This window comes from Erythrolamprus reginae, chromosome 3, assembly GCF_031021105.1.
Source record: "Erythrolamprus reginae isolate rEryReg1 chromosome 3, rEryReg1.hap1, whole genome shotgun sequence".
Taxonomy (NCBI): Eukaryota; Metazoa; Chordata; class Lepidosauria; order Squamata; family Dipsadidae; genus Erythrolamprus; species Erythrolamprus reginae.
Genome location: NC_091952.1, coordinates 202,648,608 through 202,671,906, shown reverse-complemented (window position 1 = coordinate 202,671,906; position 23,299 = coordinate 202,648,608). Strand labels below are relative to the sequence as shown.

The window sequence follows — 23,299 nt, the reverse complement described above, 5'->3', positions numbered from 1 at the left end:
AAGTAAAGCTTAATTAGAACTTAATTAGTTCATTAGAAGCCTCTGGTCACTGCTGTGCCTGAAATTGACACCCAACAGCTTTTGTTGTAAATGCCTGCTTTGGTTGGAAAATTAATTCTTTATTACAATTTATTACTGTTGCATTTCCAGTAACTTATCCAAAGCAGTTACTAAATGAGGACTATCCCAAATGCCTTTTATCTTTACCACAGCACATTGTTAATTCATTTCCACATTTTCATTAAAAGTAAATGATACTCAGCTTTCCTTTGTATTTTCCCTTACTTTCGTTTCAACAGATCGATAACAATAAGTAGCTCAGGAAGCCTGTCTAAGGATCAGGGTGACAATTATTTGCTGCATTTTCTGATTATCCGGGGCCTATGGCAGTTTAAATTTTCTCATAAATAAGAATATGCACCAGTTTCCTTTCCTTAAGCAGTTTCTCTCTTTCAGGTGGTTTCATCAAGGCCCTAATCCTCACACTGGTGGACATGACTGGATTTATTCTGGGAACTACTGGGACAGAAACTACTTCAGCTTGCCGGATATTTATTAAAATGCATTGGAAATTCTGAGGCTGACACAAGTCTTAAATCAGTTTTCAGTGTTTTCTTTATGCCTATATTCTTAGAAAAAAATTAAAAACCAACGAGTTGCAATTGAATACAGTTCTGGTGCTCCTGCCACAGTGTAGCTCAAGGCTGTTATTGGGAGCATTGGGTTTTTGGCATTCTCCCTGGAACGTGAGATGTATTTGCACATAATCACTGGTGCTGTCCTTGAGAGAGACAGGGAGATTGCTACCCAATATTTGTGAACTAAAGATCAGCTACAGGTTTTAAATGGAAACAAAAATGCCTTTGAGTTTTGACTTTCTCCTTGGTGAATAATTATAGTAGCATATAATGAAAAACATGGCATTTCTTCTCAACCCAGTAACCAATGATCATCCGTGACTTATAATACTCTATGGCTTAAAGCATGAGAAGAGCATGACACTTTGGGGGAAAATTAGTCAACTTCCTGAAGACAGCATTCCATTAATTAATGAAATACGGGATGATAGATAATTCATTTATAATTTTATTTTTTACTCTCCGCATCGGGCTACTAGTTAATTAAAATGGGATTAAAGCATAAAATCACTTAGCAATGTCTTTTCCTATTTAGTGCAGTGTTTTGAATTTTCTTTCAAGTTTTATTAACATACTATCTTTAAGGAATTAAGAGCCATTTAAATCTTTTAAAAAATAAATTGAGCTAAAATAAGTATTTTTAAATAACCATGCAGTGCACTAATTTATGATATGGGACTAGTGGTTGTCTGAATATTGTTGGACTTCAGCCCTGGTAGCATGTTGAGCAGTCAAAAGTGATTGGACTGTGGTTTGACCCTGAGAAGGCCATTTAGTCCTTATCCCCACACAAAGAAGTGCTCTGCACTACATGACATAAGAGATGCTCCTGGATCTATGCTGTCATGGCAAAGCCTAGAAGGAAGTGTCCATATTTCAAAAGCAGTTGAGAGACTACTGTACAGAGCAAATTAACCCCATTTGGGGTGCCTTTGACCTTTATGAAATTATATATTTGTACAATATGGAGTACAGAACTTCTAGAGAGATTGCTGCTCTTGTATAATTTAACTGTGGTTTGGAAATAGTGTTAACTGAATATTTTATTGCTATTAAATAAAGGCTTTCGCTGTCCCGTGTGCTGTTTGATTCTTTGCTCTCAGAAGATTACAAGCAAAACCTTTTTGTTTTCTTTTTTCTTTCTCTTTTTTAATCTCTTGTCCCAACGTTGGAAGGATGGCATTGAGAGTGGTTTAAGAGCTTGCAAGGGTGTTCTGGTTCCATCTGGGTTTTTTTTTCTCATTCTCATTCTTGAAATAGTTTCCTATTTTGCTACTTCAAAGTATATCTGTCTCTGGTATTACTGATAAAATTATATACAGACAAGTTTTCAAAACTTTCCACAAATCTAATAAATGGTCAAATAAAAATATATTTGTGCTGAAGGTGTCTGAAGTAAACGTTTCCACATTTTTACTAGCAATCATTTTTAAATTTTCAGTTTGTACAGGAAATCAACATAAGCAAACTTCTGGTTTGAATTTTATGCTACTTGGCTACCGATCTTAAGCCATAGGGAAAAAATGTCTTTAGATTCAGATTCCTTGTACTGCTTTATTGCTTGTACTAGTTAATCAATTTTAAATTAAACATGCAGCTTTCCGTTCTAGGGTGAAATGTTGGACAGCACCTCTTCTCAATCTGGGAGGAAAAAAACATCAGCTCAGTACATTTAGCAATGGCTCAATTCACTAAACCAAAAGTTTTCAAACTTGGCAACTTTCAGATTTGTGGATTTAAACGAAGTCCACAAATCTTAAAGTTGCCAAGTTTGAGGACCCCTGCACTAAACCTTGGAATGCTTTCATCTTCAAAAACCACAGCTTTACAAGCAAATTTCCATATTTCCATTTCATCTTTTTAGCCAGTGTACATCATCTTCAGACTAATGCATGCATGCATGCATGCATGCATGCATACATACATACATACATACATACATACATACATACATACATACATACACACACTATGGAATGACAAGATCATAGCCTGAAATCTGCATCGCAAATAGTATTTGCAGGAAAAACTAGGCACTGATTTTGAAGAAGTGTGTCTTGAATGATTCTGACCTATACAGCCCACCTACATCAGTTGGTTCTAATCCAGTGCCCTATAAATATGTGAGAACACTATTGCCATCAGTATGGTACAGAAACATGCCATACATTGGGGCCTTCAGCTAGTTTTATATACAGCTTTGCATTTCTCTCTTACCTGTAATAGTGGGAGGAAAACCAAACCAAAACTATTCTTTATTAATAAATAATTCTGATAAAGTGCACCATGCATGAAAAGAAGGCAATGATAAAAATGGACCAAAAAGGTTTGTTATTTATCAGTGCTGCTATTGAAAGCTAGGTTACATGTTTTTAATTTTTAAAAAAGCAGATTTAGCCTAAATTTTAAAAGGGTGTGAAAAGAGGCCCAAAACAATCAAAATTTACTTCCTGCAGTCAAAGCACTGCTTGGGAAGACAGCCCTGTGATGTCAGGAAAATATGGCTGCTTGAAAGAGCATTCTGGTACACCTTCAAACCCAGAGGTGCATAGTGCTATTTGATGCCTTTTAACATTTAACATGCTTCCTGGGTCATTAGTGAGCCATTATAATGGAGCGGTCAAACTCGCGGGCCAGATGCATCACGCGCTGGCCACCCCCACCCCCGGTTTAGCAAAGGGGGAAATCTCAATACACCACATGACACCGCCGTCACAATGTTTGATACCCCTGCATTAGAATAATGGTAAAAGTAGTCTTGGAACCAGGAGACCCAGGTTCTTTAAGAGTTGTAGAAAATTAACAGGCAACAGCACTAGGTTTGTACTCTTGAATTATATATAAAAGGTGAGATTTTAAGAAATTTAGTACTAATCCAATGCGGGAATCTCAACCATGGCAACTTTTAAGATACAACAAGGGAATTCTGGGAGTTGAAATCCACAGCTTAAATGTTGTGGAAGTTGAGAAACACTAATCTAATGGATGCTTTTGAGGTGGGCTCTAGATCAGGGGTCTCCAACCTTGGCAACTTTTAAAACTTGTGGACTTCAACTTCCAGAGGCTGACAGGAATTCTGGAAGTTGGAAGTCCATGAGTCTTAAAAGTTGCCAAGGTTGGAGACCCCTGCTCTAGATCATCTCTCTTGGCCCAACATGATAGGATTCTTGTCAGAAAAATAGGAGGCATTATGTATGCTGCCCTGTGCTTTTACACACAAAGTGGGATATAAATTAGAAATATTTTTATAACTTTCTTTTTAGAAAGAGGCATTATCTCTAAATTCACTCTATTCTGATATTTGTTCACCTCAAAGCAGCTGGACTTGCTTCAGTCCCTGCCCTAAGAGGAGAAAACATAGGAACTCGACATGGTATGTCAGCCCCGTCAAATCTTGTGCATCACTGCTGCCCCTCAAAGAAAAAAGGACCGTCCAGTTGCAAAAGAAAAGAAAATCTGCTTGCTCTGCTTAAAGCTGGCACTGTCCTTTGGCTTGTGCCCTTAGAATGACAACTGGGAATGACATCTGGGAACAAACAAGAATGTCGTAAGGGCAGAAGAGCAACTCTGCCGAGGAACATCTTTTATTACGAGCCCTCTTCAGACACGTGTCAGGTTTCATCTCGTGTAATCCCAACCACATTCACAGTCCATATTGGACTGAGGATCAATGACATTGAAGGCTACACATCTGAAAAACGTCAGGTTTGAAAGGGGTCCATGTAAAGCTTTATCAAGCTTCAAGGTGTCTATCAAAGCCTGAATATGAAGAGGCACAGTGGTTAGAGAGCAGTACTGTAGGCTACTTCTGCTGATCATCAGCTGCCAGCAGTTTGGCAGATCGAATCTCACCAGGCGGAAGGTTGACTCAGCCTTCCATCCTTCCGAGGTGGGCAAAATGAGGACTCAGATTGTGGGGGCAATATGCTGATTCTGTAACCCGCCTAGAGAGGGCTGTAAAGCACTGTGAAGCGGTATATAAGTTCAAATGCTATTGCTAAAAATATCCACTCACCGTCTTGCTATTCTGTCCTGCGTACAGAGGCAGTTGTAAATGTGATCTCTCCTGCTATACCATAACTGCCTGCAAAAGCTGCTTTATCCCCAGCTCCTGTGCCATTCTTCCCATTCATTACATCTTCCAGAGGTATGGCAACTGAAAGAAAAACTGGAGTTGGCGGCCTGCCACTATCTTGTGCAGGGTTAAAATTAGGGTTGGCCATTTTTGGATCTGCTGCCCTGGCGATTGGTACGGGGATTGTAGCGAACCTCCTCACAGTACCAGTAGCGTCCGGCTGTGTGAGAACAGCATGGCCTGGGATAGGTTTCCAGTCCTGTTTATTCTGAACAGAAGAGCCCACTAAAATGAAAGGTGGAGCATTTCCCTTCTTCCCATCTTCCATCATCACATAAGTTGGAGAGGACACTTGTGGCGGTTGACCTTGTGGTATCATCTGCGGCTGTAGATACTGCGGCTGGTCCTTACCACTAGATATGAATAGGGTTGCTTGGGGAACAGTAGCACCAGTTCCAACAGGTGGAAGGGGTGGAGGTGGTGGTGGTGACTTACGACCTTGTTGTTTCAAATCAGTTAGACAATAGAGAGTCCACACATTAGAATGTGGTGGTGGTTGTCCTGGTTCGCTTGTTGCCATGGCTATAAAATAAAAATTTAAAGAAAAATTTGCTGGCATGAAAGACCATCTACTAGGATGTATGAACTACATATCTTTACAAACAACTTTATGCCGCAAAGAAGCATGTTACAAAGAAGAGAGAGTCTGCAGGGGGGGAAATGGACCTTGGTATGTTGAAAATAGACAGCAGCAAAAGTGCCTTGTGGGAATGAAGCTGCAGTTCAGTTTTAAAAATGCTGTTTCAGCCAATCTGGGCACATTTTCAATTCAATTCATTTCATCCGTTAGTTACAAGATATTGCCAACATGCAACATGTGCCAAGTGTCCTTTTGTCAACATCAGTCAGTCAATTTTCCAGGCTTGCCCCACAGGTGAAGCCTTAGGGTCTTCTATGAATTCATTTTAACCAGCTCTCCGGTGAGTCAGTGCAAAAGCTGTTGGGTTATAGATGACTGGCAGCTTAAAATATTGAAAAAAATCCATCCAAGACAAGATTCAGGATCCTTTTAACCCTTCAGCATCCTCTCTTCTGTTAACATGCTTTTGTTTTCTTACCTACCTATCTCTCTAACAGAACGTGATTCTTGGGAGATTTTGTAATCGGAGGTCAATGGATAAAAAAAAAACATTAATCTTCTCCAGCTGGGAACAGTGGTGGCTTAGACACTTATTACAGAGGCAAGAAAACATTTGGGAGAGGTCCTGCCAGGGAGGAAAGCTAGGCCTCCAGCTACAACAATCCCATGTTTCTAAGTAAGAAGCAACTAGTCCACCTTCTGTAGGCATCTGGAGAGGATTGGACCTAATGGGACAAGCGAACGCAACCACCACCACTTCCTTTAAATGCAAAAACCATGTCAATGCCACAGTTGAGTCTACTATGTTTTTTTAAAAAATAGTCACAGTCACCATCTCACTTTCCTTCGGCTGCCATGGGCATGTGTGCAATTTTGATTCAAGCTGTGCAGTTTACTGTGAGCAAGTCTTCTGGTAGGAAAATGAAAGGCCAAGCATCTTCTATACCAGTGTCCCCTTGCTGAATTTCATCCCATGCTGCTTCTCCGTCTCTGTACAAAAAGAATATAATACAGGAACAGGAAACGAGGGCAAACTGGTGCAAAGAAAACTTTAGGGCTTATTCACAATCCACTGCACATCTGGAAGCATCCCACAGGCAAAAATTCCACACGTGCGCAATCTGCCTGACAAGTGCTGTGGGCCTGTAACACCCCAAAATGAGAGCAACCTTCCTTTCCTTCAACCCTGCACTGGCATGGCTATTTGCATTTAAATAAGCAAAGTTCCAGTCCTTGAGGCACTTTCTTGGCCAAAGCCATATTGCAGGAGTGGAGAAACGTCTAGCCTTCCAGATATCGCTGAACTACAACATCCAACATCCCTCAGTATTGACTGTAATGGCTGAGACTGTTGGCGGTTCTAGTTCAGCTATAGCTGGAGAACTAACCTCTTTCCCGCTAATCCATCGCCAGCTCTTGCCAACGTAAATGCACCCAAGGAGATGGAAAGGATTACTACTTAAGGGAGCTAAGATATTACTGTGGGAGGAATAGGGAGGATTCAGAAAAATCTTGACTTTCTTACCTGACATAATAAAACCTGGGTCAGTTGATTTCAGTTGCTCTGTAGTATCCATTCTGTCAGGGTCACATTCTGCATCATCTGCAGATGGATCTAGAATACTAGTAAACTGGCCAGAATTTACTGAAGCCGTTAGTGGATCTAAGAGACAGGCTACTGTGTCTACGAAAGGAATGACTATCTGCTGTGGAAACTGCTCTACATAAGGTGGTGGTACAGGCTCTCCACCAGCGCTGGGGTCATCATCAACCGCGGGGGTGATGTGTATGTCTGATGTGAGCTCAATTTCACTTGGGCAACCCTCTGCCTGAAACAGGTCTTTATCAGGAGGCGGTGGTGGTAGCGGCGGGGGTGGCTCTCCTTCCTGCAAGGGATCTGAGGAAGCTTGTTCTACTAGGTCAACAGGTGGCTGCTCCTCCTGGCTGCCCGAGGTAGCTATTTCCTCCTGGACGGAGCTCTGACTTTGAGTGACTGATCCAGCCCTGACAGAAGGTGCAGAAGATATTTCTGCTTCCTCTGGGGCAGCGTCCCCTTCCTCTGGGACAGGTTCTACTTCCTCTAGGGCAAGGTCTGCTTCCTCTGGGGCAGGTTCTGCTTCCTCTGGGGCAGGTTCTGCTTCCTCTGGGGCAGGCTCTGCTTCCTCTGGGGCAGGTTCTGCTTCCTCTGGGGCAGGTTCTGCTTCCTCTGGGGCAGGTTCTGCTTCTGCCTCAGGTTCTGCTTCTGCCTCGGCAGGTTCTGCTTCTGCCTCGGCAGGTTCTGCTTCTGCCTCGGCAGGTTCTGCTTCTGCCTCAGCAGGCACCTCAGCAGGTTCTGCTTCTGCTGGGGCAGGTGCTTCTCCTTCAGCAGGTTCTGCCTCTGCTGGGGCAGGCTCAGGGGCAAGCTCAAGGGCAGGCTCTGGGGCAGGCACTGGGGCAGGTTCCGGAGCAGGTTCCGGAGCAGCTGTTTGACCACCTGCAATCATGGCCATTGCCTCGCTGGGAGTGTGGGACAACGTAGGAAGGGTCTGTACAGAGATGGCCACATCCTTCAACTCAGGCTCAGCACTCATCATGTCAACGTTACCTAGCATTTGTGCTGCTAGCTGAGCTGGATCGGCTGGGATATAAGCGAGTCCTGCCCCCTTGTCGTCCCCAATCTTTTCTACAAATTCGTCAACAACAGATGGGAATTGAGTCGTTTTGGTGCTCAGTTCACGGGACTCATCGCTAATCTGGTCCTCTTCTGTGTCAGTGGATTTCTCCTTCCGTTTGGGTTCATCATGAATTGGAATCGTGTCAAGATCTGACCGAAATGCATCTCCAACATCTGCCCTTTTAGAACGGGGCATCTGTGTTGCTGCTCCTGGTCCTTCTGCCCATCCCTCCACTGCAGGAAGATAAATGGGAAACAAATCAAAAAGAGACCCCCATCAACACAAAGAAAACCACTGACTTCCAAGTCAATTTTGGAAGCTAAATATCTGTTTTTCATCTGCCATTAATACAAGGCTGTACATGATTGGTGAAGCCAAAAGTTACTCCGTTCATTTAACTGCACACATTGGCTTATGGTTGCAGATGAGAAAATGTCTGCAGGTTTTTGTAATAATCCATCACGCAGCAAGGTTGGCCGTTTCCCACATTCATTGTGCGTATTTCTTTAATTATTCATTATACACATTTATAAGGCTAATAGACGCAAGCAAGGTGACTCTGGGTGGCATGGCACCAAAGTAAAGACAAGCAAAAATTAAACCTTCATCACTAGAAAGTCAAAATACATAAAGCACATGGGAAGAGATTTGGTGTCTAACCACCAGCAGTTCAAATGTTGTAGAGAAAAAAAAGTAAGAAGAAGAATCCAATGCTGCAAATAGAAGAGAAGGATTTTAATGCCTATTACTAAGAGATAGGTTGGGGGGGGGGAGCCTTCTTTAAAAATTTGAGCAGTGTTTCTCAATCTTAGCCAATTTTAAAACTTGTTGACTTGCTCGCTAGGGGAATTCTGTGAGTTGAAGTCTTCACATTTCAATCTTGCTGAAGTTGTTAAATGCTGAGCTAGAGAGATTTTATTTATTTATTTATGGATTTATATGTTGCCAGCTAATATAAACATAACTGTTTATGTTCCATCAGATTTAGTACAAAGAAATGTCTTTTTAAAGTTCTTAAGGACTATCTTTGGAGTCCCATATTCTACAGGTCCTGGAAATCATTAGATATTCTTCCATGTTGATCCTTCCACTTGATCCTATATATTTATTGAACCAAACAGACATTGAGGTGGTTGAAATTGGGAAGCCTATTTTTCCTTATGCTTTCCTATCTATTCTGACAGAAGGTCACAATAATTTTAGCTTTAGTAGGAAGGCTTTTAAACCTCTTTCCATTTTAGTTGTTTTCTCCTGCAGTTTACTTCCAGATGATCATCTTTTCTTCTAAAACTGCTTTGCCAAAAGACCGCCACCTGGCAGGAAGGCAGATGGTGCTCCCCACCCAAAAAAAATTTATAACTACTGCTGGGCAAGAAATATAAATAAAAAAGGTGCATTAATAGAAGGATGAGGAAATGCTATAGCTTATTATATAAGGTTTTGGAAACCTACCTGGGATGAGATCAGTACAAATCTATACGGGAAAGCTGCTATAGCCAGAATAATCGAGAGAATATCTTTGCTAAGGGAGGAGGGTTCTCAGCTACTGAGCAAGACTGAGATTTTCTCATGTTGAACCTTGCTGTTTCTACATGTTGATTTGAATAATCACTTTGTTAGAGATACCATCCTAAGATTTTGGAAGGTTTTGGAAACCTACCTGGGATGAGATCAGTACAAATCCATATGGGAAAGCTGCTGTAGCCAGAATAATTTTTTTTATTTATTTGTTTGTTTGATTGATTTTTTTTATTATTTATTTGATTTATTTACTTATTCGATTTTTAATGCCATCCTTCTTAGACTCAGGGTGGCTTACAACATGTTAGCACTAGCACTTTCTAACAGAGCCAGCATATTTCCCCCACAATCCGAGTCCTCATATAAAGTATGGTTCTCTGCGAAGATGCCTCTCTGGATGTAGTCTTTTTAAGAAGTCTTTTTAAGAAAAGAAATGGTGGTGAGGCAAGACTGGTGGACTTATGGTAAAATATCTTTCAATTATGTGACCTTATCCTCAAATCTAAAGAGGATTTGGAATCAGCAGGGCATGTTTGCCATTGATTAAAACATTTACAATTGAAAGATTTAATTTATATATTTTTTAAAACCCTATTGATTTGACTTTGTGAAAAATGAATTGGAAATCCTATCGTATAGTAGTGATGAACATATTATTGCTTATAAAATGTTACTGAAATTGAACTTTGAGAATGAGTATGTAAAGAATTGTATGATTCAATGGACAAAGAAACATGATGCTTGAACAATGGGAGAACATGTGGACAATAGACCCAAAGTTTACATTAAATTATAATTTAAAATAAAATTTTATAACATGATGTACCACTGGTATCTAATACTGTACAAATTATTATCAAGAATGTATAAAGGGACCTCAAATGAAGGTTGGAAATGTAAATGTAAAGAAGGAACTTTTTACCGTTTATAGTGCCCCCATAGTAAAGCAAAGAAACATTGGAGTAGGATTCACATTTTAATACAGAAGATTCTTAAAGTGAATATAAAGATAAAACCAGAGACTCTTAGGTTTAATGGATATAATGAATTATATTAAATAATGAATTATTTATTCGATTTTTAATGCCATCCTTCTTAGACTCAGGGTGGCTTACAACATGTTAGCAATAGCATTTTTTAACAGAGCCAGTATATTTCCCTCAAATAATGAATATAATTCATTATTTAATCTTTTTAAAAATTGGAACTGTTGATGGTAGCAAGAATAGTTTATGCACAAAAAGGAAGGATACATTGTTTCCCACATCAATTGCAAAAGTTGATGGGAGTTAGCAAGAGATGGCAAAATTGACTGCTTTGATTAAAGAAAAGAACACAATTAATTTTGTTTCTATGTGGAAACAGCTTTTTTTAATGTGAAGAAAATAATCACAGAAATGTGCTTTATAAATGATCCTATTTCCGCACCATTCCCAAACAAAGTTTTGAGAATGTTAAGCTTTTTAGAAATCCTTCTAGAAAATGAACCAATAGATAATCTTAACCCTACTCCTAAATTAGTGTACAATGAGCTGTAGCAGAAACACTTGCTGATTCAACTCAAATGTTCAGAAATTAAATGACATAGAAAAATATGAAAAACATATGCTACAAATTGTGACAAATGAAGCCAGTGTTAATATTATCTGTAAAAGGGAAATAAAAGTCCAATTTAAAAAAAAAATCAAGTGAAATGTAATGTTTATTCTAAACAGCTTTTGCTAATTTAGGCATGATCCCACTATGTGGGCCTTTAACTTTCAGAATTCTCAACCATGACCATAAACATGATGACCAGGAATTCCGGAAGCTGAAGAGAGGCACATCTGGAAAAATCAATTTTAATTATATTAATTGCTTCCTCTAAAATCCTAAACCTTTTTTTTTTTGGGGGGGGGGGGGGGTGTTATAAAAATTTTATTTTTTGCCACCTTAAAATAAAACAGTATATGAATATAAACACTACAACCATGCTTAACATAAAACATATATAAAACTTTCTTTTCTACTAAGTATACAATGGAGCCTCTTATAACTTTATCCTCTTTTAAAATTTGGTATCTTCATCTAACTAAATTGTCAGATGTCTAAATCCTAACTTGGATGAACTCAAGGATATGCCTCTGTTTTTTGTTGGAGACAATCTGGATATGGTCTGCCATTAATCCTTCATGGTCTCTGATCCGCCTATTAAACAAGCCCAATCCTATTTAGCTTTTTCAAAGTCAGCTAAGGTCAGTTTGGTACTGCCACCTGCTATAATTTCCATTGTGGATCAGATTTAGTCTTACTAAGGAAAAATTCTGAAATCAGTAGAAAAGCTTGTTATGTATGATTCATTGAAACTCTACTTATTTCTATGGGTCAATTTATAATCCAGGTTCACACATTTGAATGTCATGTTTTCTTTAATCAGGCTTTAACTTAACTGTCATTAAACCATTAGTGATTATTACAAATCACATCATGCTACCACAGAAACATCAATGACTTTGTATAATATGTAAGCCAGCTGGAGTATTGCCACATCTTAGCCCAATTATGACTACTTACTTATGGCAAAGATAAATATCTTATATACAAGATTTCAGACTGGAAAGCCATGCCTAAAATTTCAGACAGTCCTCAGTGGTGGGGGTAGGGGTGTTTGAAACAGCCTTTTCCAACTCGCTGCCTCCCCAAATGTATTGAACTTCAGCTTTCATGACTGCCAGCTATTGAACTAAGAGAGGATTTATAGCTCAGCCTATTTGAAGGGCAACACACTGGAGAAAGTGATTTTATAATATGACAGGGCAGAATAAGATGAAAGGAGAAAGCAATTTGAGATCAACTAAACTTGAGGTCCCTCTGGTGGTGGGAAAGAAGAGATTTTTGTTTGTTTTGACAAAACATGAAGAGGCAAAACCGCAAAGGAAGGCAAGACAGCATGCAGGCATGATGGTTAGCAAATCAAAGAATCACAAAAAATTTTTTTTTTAATTTAAGCTACTATATTATACAGCTTGCAATAAAATCATCCAGGAATTTCTAGCAGAAATAGAGTGAAAGACTACAAACTAGTTTAGCTTGTCATATCAGCAAGCTGCTTTTTTTATTAATTTATCCTTGGTTTATTGTGCAAATCCAGAAATATTAGATTGGGTAAATCATAGCTAAAAGTTGTGAGTAGGCATGCTGTACTAATAGCGTCATCTCAAGTCACAAATGTGTTTTTGCCTGGCATGTTGTGGGAACCTGACAGCTGTCACAAGTACAGTAGTCAAGATAAGAAAATATGTCCAGTTGTACAGAGCTGAAAAGTGAAATGAGAAATGTGGAAAGAGATGAAAAGAATCCCCCCCCCCCCCCCGATGGCTGCTGAATGATAGGAATTTTTCTCTTTCCTACCAACAATCTGATTTTGCTGCCAGAACTGGTTCTCTGGCAGTGCTGTCCCTAGATTTGAATGGGCACACTTAAAAATGACCCAGACAACCTTTGGACAGCCATGAACCCCATCTGGGAAGCAGAGTCTTGAAGATTTCAGTTCCCTTTGGGAGCAGTCGGAAAGTCAGAGCATCCATCTTCCTTTCAGCATTTTGTTTTCTATGCATACATGGGTATTAACTTTCACTTTTTGAATTTATTGCTTTAATTTCTTGCCTTTGGCTGGTTGGGTACTGACCTACTTTGATCCCTTGCTGGATTTTATCTGCCCCCCCCCCCTTTTCCTTTTGATTTATGTTGTGCCTTGAATAATTTTTGCTTCTCTATATAAAAACATGGTGTGTCCTTGGATGGTGAAATGTTTTATTTGAATTACATCAATATTAGCCTTTCACCACGGGGGTTTTATACTTTATTAACTTGCAAAATATTTGGAGCTTATTTTTGAAAATTTTTCTTTTAACTTTGGATCGATATATCCAGAAAAAGTCTTCCCTGTTCATTTAATTTTTTTCCTTCACTTTGCTTTAGTCCGCGGATGTCAAACTTGACCGCATCATGTAGTATTGCAATGCTTTTTGCTTTTGCAGAGCCAGGATGAACATGGTCTGCACACGATACATCCGGCCTGTAGACAGCCAATTTGATAGGCCTGCTTCAATGTTTTTTGTTTCCTGGTTAATTTACACAGAACAACAGTGAATCGAATTACATATGAACAGAGCTGGCTGAAAATGATAGTGGAACCTTTAGTTGAAAGCTTATTTTAAAAGTGTGATGAAATGATAATGGCTATGGAACATATGCATGAATCCCAGCGACCGGTTAAGTCCCACAGAGTTGGCCTTCTCCAGGTCCCATCGGTTAGACAATGTTGTCGGGTGGGGCCCAGGGGAAGAGCCTTCTCTGTGGCGGCCCCGGCCCTCTGGAATCAACTCCCCCTGGAGATTTGCACTGCCCCCACCCTCCTTGCCTTTTGCAAGAGCCTCAAAGCTCATTTATGTCGCCAGGCATGGGGCAAATAGATCAAGCTCCCCTCCTCTGTTTACGAGATGTAATGTGGTTGTGAATGAATTGGCTGACTGATTTTATTATATATGGGATTCTAGTAGTAATTTTTAATTAATTAGATTTGTTGCTGTGTTGCTTTTATATCCTGTGAGCCGCCCCGAGTCTTCGGAGAAGGGCGGCATACAAATCTAATAAATAATAATAATAATATTCAGACGCATGTCGTTCTGGAATTAGATTCAAAAAAGGAATGTAATTTGAAATGTTAATTTGTCAGAAAAAAATTGGGCCCATCCAGACTTAAAATTCTAACTGAGTTGACGGCATACGGCTCTTTGATGTTCAAGCCTGCAGCCTTTTACAACAACAGAAATTACACTGAGTGGAGAAGTAAATTGGCTTTCCCGAGGAGGATTGAGAGAAATGGGAAATGAATGTATCGCACTTAATCAGGAAGCAATTTTATTTGGACTTTGGAGAATAGATCAACTTTGAAGATTGAACTTATTATTATATTTCATAATTGATAAGAAATTGCATTAAGAAACAAATGTAGATATTAGTAATTACTGTTTCATAAAATATGATAAATTAATTTTATAGTAACATATTAATTATTATTCAATGCGGGGTGTTAGTTTTATTTTTATTTTTCTTATTCAATGTGCTTTCCTAGTGTCATGCTAGTTTTTCCCCCTATTTTTTAATTTTTGGGAGTTTTGTACTTTAATCTTTTTTTGAATAAAATAAAAATTTAAATTAAAAGACTATGGCATTGCTGTATTTAACAGGCAGAACAATGGAACAGGTATCTTCACCATGGCTAAGCTGCAGGACTGTGTTCTATACAACATGAACAACTCTTTCTTTCTCCTACTCCATTTGCCTCATACACAAACACAATCACACCATTTGCAATCATTTGCAGCTGGCTGAAGCGTACACATCAGAGAGTTATTGTTAATGGTGAGTATTCTGAGCAGAGTCAGGTTACAAGCGGTGTGCCACAAGGATCTGTTCTGGGTCCTATTCTTTTTAATATATTTGTGAGTGACATAGGGGAAGGTTTGGTAGGGAAGGTTTGCCTATTTGCCGATGACTCTAAAGTGTGCAATAGGGTTGATATTCCTGGAGGCGTCTGTAATATGGTAAATGATTTAGCTTTACTAGATAAATGGTCTAATGGAAACTGCAGTTTAATGTTTCCAAATGTAAAATAATGCACTTGGGGAAAAGGAATCCTCAATCTGAGTATTGTATTGGCAGTTCAGTGTTGGCAAATACTTCAAAAGAAAAGGATTTAGGGGTAGTGATTTCTGACAGTCTCAAAATGGGTGAACAGTGCAGTCAGGCGGTAGGGAAAGCAAGTAGGATGCTTGGCTGCATAGCTAGAGGTATAACAAGCAGGAAGAGGGAGATTATGATCCCACTATATAGAATGCTGGTGAGACCACATTTGGAATACTGTGTTCAGTTCTGGAGACCTCACCTACAAAAAGATATTGACAAAATTGAACGGGTCCAAAGACGGGCTACAAGAATGGTGGAAGGTCTTAAGCATAAAACGTATCAGGAAAGACTTAATGAACTCAATCTGTATAGTCTGGAGGACAGAAGGAAAAGGGGGGACATGATCGAAACATTTAAATATATTAAAGGGTTAAATAAGGTCCAGGAGGGAAGTGTTTTTAATAGGAAAATGAACACAAGAACAAGGGGACACAATCTGAAGCTAGTTGGGGGAAAGATCAAAAGCAACATGAGAAAATATTATTTTACTGAAAGAGTAGTAGATCCTTGGAACAAACTTCCAGCAGATGTGGTAGATAAATCCACAGTAACTGAATTTAAACATGCCTGGGATAAACATATATCCATCCTAAGATAAAATACAGAAAATAGTATAAGGGCAGACTAGATGGACCATGAGGTCTTTTTCTGCCGTCAGACTTCTATGTTTCTATGTTTCTACACCAGTCTTTCCTTGAGCTGAGCATTTTATGGACAGCAATATTAAGGCTACTGAGATCATATCTCTGTCCATCAATCTTGACCAGTCTGAAGTTAGCATTACTTTATTAAATGCAGGCTCTAGCTAACCTAAATTGCTGAAATCATTTAATGTACAATCAATTAGTATAAGTCTCATCCGTAGTAAGACATATGCAAAATGCAAGGAGGGAAAAAAACATGGCCAAACGGGTTCACACACCAGTATAAATCAATTTGTATTAAACCCAGTCTGTTAAACAAAATGCCTTTTTTCCATTATGCATGATAGAAGCCATATTTGCATATGGTTGTGGCTAAAGCATTTTTGTATCAGATAAATGTCTCTGGGGCTCATATGGAATCCAGTGGCATTCTTGGCAAGGAAGATTGGTATCTCTATTTTACAGGATGCCAGATACTCACCTTAAAGTAAAAATACTAGTTTTCAAAAAATGTGGGATCCCTGCATGGCATCCTCAGAGTTGCAGTCAAATGAAAAATTCAGAACAGCTAGGGGCTTTCAAAAACTCCTTAGACTTAGGCAGGAAACATAGAAGAATCACAGAGTGCTAGATTTGCAGGGTACCTAGCAAAGCCGTTAAAGTTTGACCCCCTGCACAGTGACGGAATCTAATTGAAAGCACTCTATCATCCTTCACATTTTAATCATCCTAGCTCCCTAAGTCCCAGCTAGGTAACTGTGGACTAATGAAGAATATGCTAACACAAAATGTTTTTCCATAGTGAAACAGTACAATCTCAGCCCTGGTAGTAACTTGAAATCTTTCCTTTTGCTTATCAACATTCTCTCAATAAATTGTTCCAATCTACAGGACATTCCCAGACTACACTAAAAGTACATTCTCTGACTGCCCAATCTCTCTCTTTCATCTCGTGTTTCAATGAACAAAAGTATGAAGCATTAGGCATTGGCCAATATCCAAATCTATAAAATCAAGAATTTCACACTACTTCTATTTCAACCAAGTGCCCAGCTGATCTTTTTTTAAAAAATTAAGGCTTTGTGTTAAATATAATTCACACAAATATAAATTACCTTTGGTTTTTCAGTTTTATAATCTTAACCAGGATTGATGGATGATTTTTAATGTAAAAACTATGTCAGGTGTGTCTCTTCCACTTTCAATTACTGCCTCAGCAACTACACTTACATTTTCTTTAAAATCTCCCCATAAAAGAAAACAAGTTACATCAGATAATGTGGAGCCAGGCCCTAGCAACAAATCATTTTTAGTGTTAATCTCATACCTCTTGTCACATGAAATTCTCTCACCAGTTCTTTGATATCTAAATTAGGATGTTCTGAAAAGAAAAGATGGAGAAAGGCAATCAATTTATGGACCTAACTCTCTGCTTGTACAAAACTGACATGTGAAATACATTTCCTATCAGAGCTAATATATAAGGACACAATAGTTTGAACAATTGTTGGTTTGTTTATACTGGTAAATATTTAACCTTTTAAAATAAAAGAAGACAAACCTTCTCGAAAAACTATCAGTTCTTTGAAATACTCAGCAGCGAACTCAGTGATGTTGGAGGGACTAGCTTTGAGAACTGCTCTGCTCACTCCTTCAAGTAGAGTCTTGAGGCCATATGGGACCACCATCCTGGGCTTTGCAGTATGCATTGTTGCCAGTTGAACATGAAACTGCAAATTCACAACTGAAAGGAAAGAAGACGCATGAAAAGGAATTGTGATACACCAACGGTCTGTACTTCAGCTTCTCCCAAGCCAGATGTATTGGATTTAAACTGCTGTACTGTAATATTAGACTAAGCATTGTCAGTGATTCGGTGTAGATTATAAGATTACAGGACATTAAGATATAATGTATTTGGAAGGCACCAGATCAGGAAACTTTCATCTAGCCTTATAGTATTTGTGTATTCACCTTTATGGAATGTGAAGATTTATCCTAAGAGCATTTATGAATCAAATCCAGGAAAGTTGGCTTCATGTGCATTTATATGCACCTCTCTTAATGACTGGTGAATTGACTGATGGGGGGGGTGTCTAGTGCATAAAAACTAGACTAGGTGGGGTGGAAATTCGTGTTGTGTCATCATCCAACAAATCATTTCAGAAAATCATGAGGCACAAGATAGCTCTCAAACAATGTTAGCTCAAATTGAATTGATCAATATGTCAGAATATTACTTTCAAAAGTTAAGGTTTAAATTGAATGTGTTACTTCTTGAAACTGTATGTAATATCAAACAAAGACGATAATAAAGCAGGACCAACTTTAAAGGCTTCAGAAATTCTTTAACAATTTTAAAACCAATGTTTCAATTATTTTGTATACAATCTTATTCCCATGTTCTTATAAGTCTCTACTGAATATGGCAGTACACTGCAAATAAATAAATGGCAAATATTTAAGATAATTGCAAATAAATGTTAAAATATGTGGAACTGAAGAATAAGAAATTATAATTAGAAGAAGGAAGAGGGGGAGAAGGAGGAGGAGGAGAGAACATTAAAGTGAATCCAGAATAGTGAAATTAGGATTTCAAATAAAGGTATACAAGGAATTGTGAGCAATGTGGTTAAATCACAAATTAAAAAAATAGGAAAAGTTGTTTGTAAAGCTTAAGACCTACATTCTAATACACAGAATATGGAAAGTAAGGAATGGAAGAACTTTTATTGCAGGGAGAAAAATATGACAATAATCAGAGACTTTCTGATATAAGTCTTATTGGAATGCAGCAATCAAATATATTCTAGAGGAACAAAAGCAATAGAAGAATGAGGAGAAACTGCACTATAAGTAGCTATGTAAGATAAATCCTGCTCGAAACCCCAAATTAATTAATGTATATAGTGTATCTGGATTTTAAACAGAGGAACAAACAAAAACAATATTCTTGTTGGAGTCTATTATTACTCCCCTAATCAAGTAACAAATATGAGTCATGCTTTCTAAAAGGAAACCACAGACATTCCAACAAGACATGGAACAATACTGTATAAACAGTACTGCCTCAGCATCTGTCGAAAGACCAATTTTGTCAAGCATGGATTTTCCAGAAAATTCCTGCTATTTTGCTGATTTTCTCCCCCATAGGGGGCAGTTGAAGACATAAGAACATCGAATATCATTGATTTGATATTATTCAATAGGGAAAATAAATGATAAATGAACCAGCAGCTATATTAGAGGAAAGTAATCATGCAATGCTGAAGTTCTTGATTTTAAGGGAAACTACAGAGGAATTAGTATCCCAGTTTACTCCTAAAAGAACAGCTTCAAGGAAAGGTACTGGAAATGGAAAATAACAGAAGCCACTATGGTTACAAAAAGATTACAGAAAATCACCACCACCACCATCACCACATATAGTCCTCAGAGAGGGGTGGCATACAAGTCTAATAAATAATAATAATAATAATAATAATAATAATTATTATTATTATTATTATTATTATTTTTATTATTATTATTATTATTATTATTATTATTATTATTATATAGGAGATAAAAAAGGGTCCAGGCCATCAAGGAAGAAAGCACAAAGCAAGATTAAGATTATTGTAGAGATTGAAGTATTGGGAGTTTGACAAAGGATGTTAAAACTGTAAAACAAACTACCTCAGATCTCTTTAAAAGAAAAATAAACCAAAAATGGAAAAAGATAAAAGGATAATGAAATGACAGAATTAGTCACTTCTTATTCTGACTCAGCCTTCCCTAGCAAGATATTCTAGATTTCATTAGGTATTTTAAAGAGTAAGATGAAGACCTAGAATTGAAGAATAAAGCAAATGCTTCTCTTTTAAAAAAGAGAAAGAGGACACAAAGAATTCAATTCTTCAATCTGATACCATTATACAGTAGGTTCTAAAGTAATCATAAAGCAAGCAATTTTATGTAACTACCTTGAAAACAATGCAGTAATTTTCAGGATTTGGTCTAGATTTGGCAAGTCTTGCCAAATTAATGTTACTATTTGATGGGATAACCTCCTTGGTAGATTGAGGAAATGCTAGACATAGACTTTCTTGGTTTCTTGGTTTCAGCAAAACATTTGGCACAGGATCCCACAATATTTCAATAGCAAACTAGTTAAGTATTAAGGCCTATGTCCCCTAAAATACGAAGGAAGAAATGGTAGAAAAACTTATCAAATTTGAAGATGGCAGGAAATTGGGAACGATGGCTAAATTTGAAGAAAGATATTTTAAAATAAGCTTAACTGGTTAAAGAAATGGGCCGTAAATAAAATAATGGGAATGAATGCAAAGCTTTTCATTCAGGAAACAAGTGCACAGGTACAGGATGAAAAATAATTGGCCTGACAATTGTGAATAGTATTTTGAAACTAGTTTATTGCAAAATAAATACCAATATGAGCCATTTGTATATGTTTGCCAAAAAAACAAATGCACTTCCAGATTGCATGAAAAGAAGTACAGATTCCAGATCACAGAAAATAAGTTTCACTTTATTCTACATTGAGACTCAAAATTCTAGCTTTTCCATTTTAACAAGGATGCATACAAGCTAGAATAGTTTAGAAAAAGGCAAGAAGATAAACCATCTAGGAACAAAATCCTATGAAGGCAGATTAAAGGAACATGGAAAATTAAATGGGGTTGAACAGAATTGAAGAGGTCCTTTGATTTGATGAAGATTTTAGCAAAGCACTCAAATATTTTTGCTGAAGCACTTGTGTCCTGCTTCTAACCAGTGATGCAAAGCAGAGCATTGAAGATCCTTGGCTCAGGAAAAGTAGTTCCTGTTCATGTACAGTGCATGCACAGAAATTATTTCCACTGAAGCTGAACAGATATTTATGGTAAAACCAGCCCAATTCTACTTCTGCATATTGACAGTTGCATACCTGCATAAGGCCAAGCATTTCAATGATTGAAATGCACCCAGGCCTATAAATGTTTAGCCCTCAGAAGAGGGAATAGGATGGCAATTTTCATGTATCTGAAAGGATCTGAATATCAACATCTGTATTCTTTTAACCCTGATAATAAGACCTGGAATAGTGGATTAGATTTACACAAATGAAGATTTTGATAGTAGGCGGGGAAAAACCTTCCTAATCATAAGACTGTTTGACAATGGAACCACTGAAAAGGGTTTTGCCGTCCTATTCATTGAAAGTACACTGCTCACAAAAATAAAGGGAACACTTAAACAACACAACATAACTCCAAGTAAATCAAACTTCTGTGAATCAAACTGTCCACTTAGGAAGCAACACTGATTGACAATCAATTTCACATGCTGTTGTGCACATTCAACTTTGTACAGAACAAAGTATTCAATGAGAATATTTCATTCATTCAGATCTAGGATGTGTTATTTGAGCGTTCCTTTTATTTTTGTGCAGTATATTTAAGCAGAGACTAGACAGCAATCCATCAAGATTCCTTCATTTGGATTTCTGCCTGGAGCAGAGCTGAACTCAGTAGTTTAAATGTTATTTTTCGATTCTGATTCTGCTCTTAAAACTGCTAACTGTGGTATATCAAGAAAAACCTGGGAGCAGAGGACCATACTTGTACTCTTTGTAGTCATTAGTGTGCATGCTGGGTCAAACTCTTCCAAGAGAGTATGTTTTATTTACTTATTTATTTACTATTCAGTGTTATTTGCCACCCATCCAATGGCTCAATCTGGGTGGTGAAATTGCCACTTACATAGTCCTGAAAGACTAGCATTTTGTAACTCAACAAGTTACTTCCTTCTTAAAAGTCATTTTATGGCAGTGATGGCAAACCTATGGCACGAGTATCACAGGTGGCACGCGGAGCCATATCTGCTGGTACTCAAGACGTTGCCCTAGCTCAGCTCCAACACGTGTGTGCTGGCCAGCTGATTTTGGGCTCACAGAGGCTCTGTGAGGGTGTTTTTGGCTTCCAGAGAGCCTCCAGGGGGGTTGGGGGGGCGTATTTTACACTCCCTGGCTCCAGGGAAGCCTTTGGAGCTTGGGGAGGACAAAACACGAGCCTACTGGGCCCACCAGAAGTTGGGAAACAGGCCTTTTCTGGCATCCAGAGGGCCTCCCGCAGGTGGAGGAAGCTGTTTTTGCCCTCCCTGGGCATTGAATTATGGGTGTGGGCACTCGCACATGTGTGATAGCAGACGCCCATGTTCTTTTGGCACCAAAGTGAAAAAAAGGTTCGCCATCACTGTTTTATGGAGTGATCCGGCAACTACAATAAGCTTTCTGCCTCAGTCAGATACAAAGCTTTTTGTCTCAGCAGTGATGGGCTCCAAAATGTTGATAATGGGAGTTGTGCTACGGCTGTAGAGACTGCCAGGGTTAAGGGAGAACATTTTACGGGTTTTTTCCCCTCAGAAATGTATGCCACGCGCAGAAGTTACTTAATCGCTCAATTGCGAAGGCGGGAAACTCCTGCAACGGACACCGACCAGCCAAAGCCTACCAAAGCAATTTGGTCGGGCCAAAAGCCATCGTGGTTTGGCAATTGTGCGTTTCCAAGCCGTTGTATCGGTTGCCGGCTCGGGTGGCACTCCCGGTAACAAGTGCTGCTGCACATTCCCGCCTGTGCACGCCCCGCACCCCCCACCCCCCCACACACGAAAGGCTCCCCGCGCGGCTTCTGCCTCCCTCTCTCCCGCTTGCCCTCCCCCTCCTTCTGAGACAGGGCCAAGCGTTAAGAGGCCGAGCAAGCCTCCTTCGCCACAGCCCCGCGCTTGCCCTGAAAATTCCCCGACCTTTTTTAAATTTTTTTTTTTTGCGCTTGTCAACGACGAGGCCACTCCTTTCTCGCCCCTTGCCGGAGCCTCCTCTGAAGTTAGAGAAGAGCCCCGAGGACCTTTTATACGGAGAGGCTCTTAGTGGGCGGGACTAGAGTGCACGCATTTATGAGGTCACAAAGTCCGGCTATTGATCGTCCAAATGATCCGCAATCACAGACGTCTTTCACTTATTCGTCTCCAATGTTTTTTCACGTGTTTTATGTACAAACAATTGGGAACGTCCAGCCTTTGATGCATTCCGGCAGGTTTTGACTTGAGTTTTCCTTTAAATCTCCAGGCAGCACGATCTTCAAAGCTCCCAGCTTTTTAAAAAGGCAACTGCTGCAATTTCTCTTACTGAAGACGGCATATAATAAATTTAAAAAACTTTTTTTTTTTAGAAACAAAAGCATTTGTTCATATTTCAGATTTCTTGAATGCAGAAATTGTTCTCTTTACACGATTCCCTGTAGGGAGGAAATTTAGCAATTTGAGCTCTAAGAACTTAAGTTTGTGTACATTTTATAGCACCCTATATTGACAAGTATATAACAGTATATGTGTGTGTGTATGTGTGCGCACGCGTA

General features: G+C 38.8%; 2 protein-coding genes across 6 annotated transcripts in view; one reads left to right on the top strand and one right to left on the bottom strand.

The window, feature by feature from the left end:
• Nucleotides 1-1,717, top strand: part of OSBPL1A (oxysterol binding protein like 1A) — an 88,357-nt gene extending 86,640 nt beyond the window's left edge. For all 4 annotated transcript variants that reach the window (XM_070747643.1, XM_070747645.1, XM_070747644.1 and 1 more), the window contains one exon: nt 457-1,717. In XM_070747643.1, the coding sequence (XP_070603744.1) occupies nt 457-559 (103 nt within the window). In that variant the 3' untranslated portion in view covers nt 560-1,717. The remainder of the gene's footprint in view (nt 1-456) is intronic.
• CABYR (calcium binding tyrosine phosphorylation regulated) lies at nt 80-22,769 on the bottom strand. Of its 2 annotated transcripts, none has more exons than XM_070747648.1 (6): nt 22,689-22,769; nt 17,464-17,646; nt 17,230-17,283; nt 7,938-8,240; nt 4,654-5,295; nt 80-2,279 (listed from the first exon to the last, which is right to left on the bottom strand). In XM_070747648.1, the coding sequence occupies exons 2-5, from the start codon at nt 17,609-17,611 to the stop codon at nt 4,661-4,663; spliced, it is 1,140 nt and encodes a 379-aa protein (XP_070603749.1). In that variant the 5' UTR covers nt 17,612-17,646; nt 22,689-22,769; the 3' UTR covers nt 80-2,279; nt 4,654-4,660. The 2 variants fall into 2 exon arrangements, with proteins under 2 accessions (XP_070603749.1, XP_070603748.1); XM_070747647.1 differs by having other exon boundaries at nt 4,654-4,794; nt 6,879-8,240; nt 22,689-22,759.
• Nucleotides 22,770-23,299: the final 530 nt, after the last annotated feature.

Excerpts from the sequence above, each read along its gene's own strand:
- CABYR (XM_070747647.1), bottom strand. The coding sequence starts at position 17,611 with ATGCATACTGCAAAGCCCAGGATGGTGGTCCCATATGGCCTCAAGACT. Across the intron at positions 17,284-17,463 it reads ACTGATAGTTTTTCGAGAAG|AACATCCTAATTTAGATATC; the intron begins GTTTGTCTTCTT and ends TTTTCTTTTCAG. Across the intron at positions 8,241-17,229 it reads AGAATTTCATGTGACAAGAG|TGGAGGGATGGGCAGAAGGA; the intron begins GTATGAGATTAA and ends ATCTTCCTGCAG.